At 45.4% G+C, this 4,284-nt stretch overlaps 1 protein-coding gene across 1 annotated transcript; it reads right to left on the bottom strand.

The window, feature by feature from the left end:
- Window positions 1-364: 364 nt before the first annotated feature.
- LOC107134330 (haptoglobin) lies at window positions 365-3,769 on the bottom strand. The gene is made up of 4 exons (XM_015476440.1): window positions 3,296-3,769; window positions 2,929-3,030; window positions 2,184-2,258; window positions 365-1,310 (listed from the first exon to the last, which is right to left on the bottom strand). Exons 2-4 carry the CDS (start codon window positions 2,978-2,980, stop codon window positions 532-534), a joined length of 906 nt encoding a protein of 301 aa, XP_015331926.1. The 5' UTR covers window positions 2,981-3,030; window positions 3,296-3,769; the 3' UTR covers window positions 365-531.
- Between the last annotated feature and the right edge of the window lie 515 nt (window positions 3,770-4,284).

Here is a 4,284-nt window from a genome sequence, read left to right as displayed (position 1 = left end):
TTTCTCCTAATCCACTTCAAAGAGGCAACAGGATACAGTTAAAGAGAACTCACAGTTTGTATTTAAATAGACCTAGGTTCTGGTTTAGCTTCCATTTTTAATAGCTGTGGAAACTTAAGCAAAGTGAGTCTGTATTTCCTCATCTGTAAAACAAGGATAAGAGTTATCTCTCTGAGATCGGGCATTCAGTAGGCATTCAATCAATGCACAGTTCCCCAAAAATGAACCAATTTGTATCATGTTGGGAATTTCCAGGCAGCTTGGAGTGTTTTCTGACATACTTCCGGTAAACTCTATGCCACTTGTCTCCCCAGTACCATAAATGAAAGAATAAAAAAGGCCCAGACTAGAAACAGCACCAAAATTAATCATAAGCAAGTTCTTTATTAATTGACTCATCAGTTCAGGGCTAGGGCCTATCAGTTTCAGATGGTGTCCTGTCCCATCTACCTTTCCCTCTTTCAGGATGAAATCTCACTGTCAGGCAAGGGCTTCAGACCACCCCTCTGAGTAGACTTCAGCCAGCTTGTATTATTCGTCGGCTATGGTTTTCCGAACCCAGTCCAGGATGGAAGGCACCTTCACGTAGACACCGTACTCGGCCACAGTGCAGCTCTTATCAAAGCTCAGGATCCCAGCGGCATACCAGGTGTCATCCTCCAGGTCATGAATGACAAAGGCGCTGCCAGCATCACCATAACAGGTGTCTTCCTGGTACTTGGACATGCCAGCACAGAAGGTGTGCTCATTCAGGATGGGCTGCACCCCCACAGGGCTCTTTGGGGTCTTCTTTTCAGGCACTGTACTGCCCTCATAGTGCAGCACACAGTTGGATTGGTCAGCCACGGGCAGCATGACATACTTGAGGTGCTCCGTAAAATTAAAGTTGACATTTCGCCCCCAGCCAGACACATAACCCACACGCCCCACTTCCGCATAATCCTTGGAAGGTAGGCAAATGGGCATCACTCTCTCATTCACAGGCACCTTCTGTTTGAGTTTGATGAGCCCAATATCTATCATGGAGTAGTTAGGGTGGAGAACCACCTTCTCAATCTCCACCATCTGCCTTCTCCCCACAAAGAGTTTTAAAGTAGGAGCAATGTCCTCTGCTGTTGCATTCTCTGTGTGATTCAGGAAGAGATTTTTGGCCGTGGTCAACAGCCATTGTTCATTGATCAGCGTGGCCCCTGTGGTGAGACCATGGCGCGAGATCATCTTAGCCTGCCAGGGAAAGCTGCCTTTGGCATCCAGAGATCCGCCAATGATGCGCTGCACCTGATCCACCGGATTCTTAGGCTTTCCACACACTGTCAAGGAGAGCAAGAAACTCAAGAGCAGGCATGTGAAAGTCTCCCAGGCCAGGAAAGACAAGTAAAAGCACTGATGTTCTTACTGTCTACCCTTTTCAAAATTAGAAATGCTCAAATGCTTTGCTATTACCATCTGCTCACCTCACTGCCAATGTTCACAGTTTAAAATAATGTTTTTTCATTCTGTACATCACAAAGTAGAGTTTTAGTCCCTGCTTTTCCAACAAAAAAGAAGTAAGTAGAACTAAGGTTTTTAAACCCCAGCTGATAAACTATTTGAATATTTAAATAATTTTGTCACCACAAAGGAATTTTCACAATTCCCTGAAATTCTTAAAAGGGCTGGATGCTATCTAATTCCTTCTTCCTGACTAGCAAGGGCTGTGTGTTAGCACTGGCAGGAATGCAAATTTTATAGACACTGCAGTTGATCCAAGGCAGATTAGCAGTTCCACAGCCCTGATGGCAGAAAGTGGACAAGACCCTCTGTTCCCAGAAGAAAGGGGGAAAGCAAGGAATCAGGAGTCCCAGCTCATCTTCAGCCTTCTGTTTTGTACCTCCATGGGTTAAGCTTTTGCTCAACCTTCCCTGACTTGTTCTTTCTCGTTTTACCTTTGAACTAGGCTCTCTAGGTAGGCTGTCTATATGCATAGGGTCTCCTAATCCAGGGGCAGTAAAGACAATGCCCTTCAAGCCCAAAAGAAACAAGATGCTCAGTAAGCTCCTTTAGAGGTCTTGACCCCACTGGCTATGGTTCTCCCTGATCCCTCGCCTTGGCTCCTGTATGCTCAGAGGAAGCCACAGAAAAGGGATGTGGCTTTGCAACATTTCAGCCTAGCTGCCTACCCATGACCTAACCCCAGCACCCACCTGCTTCACATTCAGGAAGTTTCTCTCCAATGTCTTTGTTGATCCACTGCTTCTCGCTGTTTAAGGTATATACTCCTGAAACAAAAGGAAAGAAATGAGCCCAGAGAGAGAGCGATTCTGGACCTCAGGCAGGGTGAGAAGGTATTTAAAGAGAAGACTGTAAAAGGAGAAGAGAGGAGGAGGGAGGAGAGGAGTCAAGCACTGGGAGCTCCAGGCATCCCCAGCAGGACAGACTGTGCTCATGACAAGATATAGGACAAATAGAGATGGGGCTGGAGAGCTGACTCCACCTCTCAAAGGCCACCTGAACTTGAGCAAGATATTCATTTTCTCTGTGCTTCAGTTTCCTCATCAGATAAATAAGAATAACAGTATCTCTTCAGAGCAGTGCTGTGAGAACTAAGTGCTCCAAATAGATAGGAAGCACTTAGAAAGTGCCAGGAATATAGTGCTGCCTACAATGGGAAGGGTTACCCATTGTCATTGTCATTTGTTCTTTTACTATATCTCCTTTCATAGATGGAGAGCTTACTCTGAGATAGGTAGGCTCCATGGCTTGGACTCCACTTAACAAAAGAGAATCTGGGGCTGAGAAAAGTTTGCTCACAGAACCACCTACTGGTGACAAAAACTAACTCAGGATCTAAATCTCCTGGGTCCAGGAAGTGCAGATGAACTTTTTGGCCATTATGGGGATGTCAGGGCTAGGGTGTTTGCTGGGCAGAGACTCTTGTCCAGGTCTTACCATCTCCTTCAGTGCGCAGTCTGTAATAGGTGTTACACTGGTAGCGAACCATGTGATTCACATGGCCATTTGCAATCTTAGGCGGCTTCGGGCAGCTGTCATCTGCAAACAAAAGGAAACCAGTAAAGGAAGTTAATATTCAATTATTGCTCCCAGAGACCTATAAAAAGTCAGAGAGGAAGCTGCTGTGCATATCAACCTCCTTCCAACCTTTGGAAGATAATAAAGGGCATCTACCCTCATTGCTAGGACACAATAGGATGAGAAGGCACCACTGGGTCTTCTCCAAGAATGCAGATCCAGTGGGTCAGAGTGGGCCACAGCAGAGGTGGGGATGCACAACTGCTGCCCAAACCCAAAGACCTACCTGTAAAATCTGTGACATCATTGCCAAAATCTGCAGCAAAAAGCTGTCCGCAGAGCAGGAGAGCAACCAGAGCTCCCAGGGTGCTGCAGAGAGATGAAGGAAGGAATGCAAAAATGATCCCCTGCTTTACAGAGCGCGTACACACACACACCCCTCCCTCAAGCACCCAGGAAAGAAAATAGATATATAGAAGTGCCGGGACCAAGAAGTTGCTCTTCCACCCACATATATGCTTTAGTAGCTCTTCTGAACACACCCAGATTCCAGCAAGTTCTATGCTGCTAGGAATAATACGTCCACTTCAGAGAGTAACCACCAAGATATGAAGGCACAGAGTTAAGGGAGCCTCAATTTATGGCCACCTTCAGGAAACACTAAATTGGCAATAATATATGAGCTCTCCAGCCAAGAGGAACCTCCACTGGGTACCCCTAAATTAGGCTACAAAGATGCTCCCAATACAATGTGGACTTAAAGAAAGGGAACATGGGGCTTATTATGCTAACCTCTCTACTTCTTAAAAATTTCTATAATAAAAGACTTTTTAAATATTACTGCTTTTTTCCTGAGATGGGATCAATCCAGGTTGGTCTCAAACTCCAGGGCTCAAGCAATTCCCCTGCCTCAGCCTCCTGAGTAACTAGGACTACAAGCCCTCATCACTGTACCCAGCCCAAATATGCAATTTAAAATCCACATATGATTGTATTAATTGTTTTTATGATCATTTGCTTTTAAGAAATGGTATATAATTAGCTCGAGTGCACATCTGTAATCCCAGTGACTGGGAGACTGAGGCAGGAGGATCATAAGTTCAAGGCCAGCCTCAGCAATTTAGCAAGACCTAGTCTCAAAAAATAAAAAGGGCTGGGGATGTAACTCAGTGGTAAAGTGCTCCTGAATTCTATTCCTAGTACTAACCACAACCACACACACACACACACACACACACATATTAATATTCAACACGGGTGATGGATTCCCACCCC

Source organism: Marmota marmota, unplaced genomic scaffold, assembly GCF_001458135.2.
Source record: "Marmota marmota marmota unplaced genomic scaffold, marMar, whole genome shotgun sequence".
Classification (NCBI taxonomy): domain Eukaryota; kingdom Metazoa; phylum Chordata; class Mammalia; order Rodentia; family Sciuridae; genus Marmota; species Marmota marmota.
Note: the sequence above shows the minus strand (reverse complement) of the source record. Positions and strands in the feature narration are given on the sequence as shown.

What these genes read in the sequence shown, in the direction of transcription:
- LOC107134330 (XM_015476440.1), bottom strand. Translation starts at nt 2,980, where the DNA reads ATGGTTCGCTACCAGTGTAACACCTATTACAGACTGCGCACTGAAGGA. An exon ending in ACTGCGCACTGAAGGAGATG is followed by an intron (nt 2,259 to 2,928) that starts GTAAGACCTGGA and finishes CTTTTGTTTCAG; the next exon opens with GAGTATATACCTTAAACAGC. An exon ending in ACTTCCTGAATGTGAAGCAG is followed by an intron (nt 1,311 to 2,183) that starts GTGGGTGCTGGG and finishes TCTCCTTGACAG; the next exon opens with TGTGTGGAAAGCCTAAGAAT.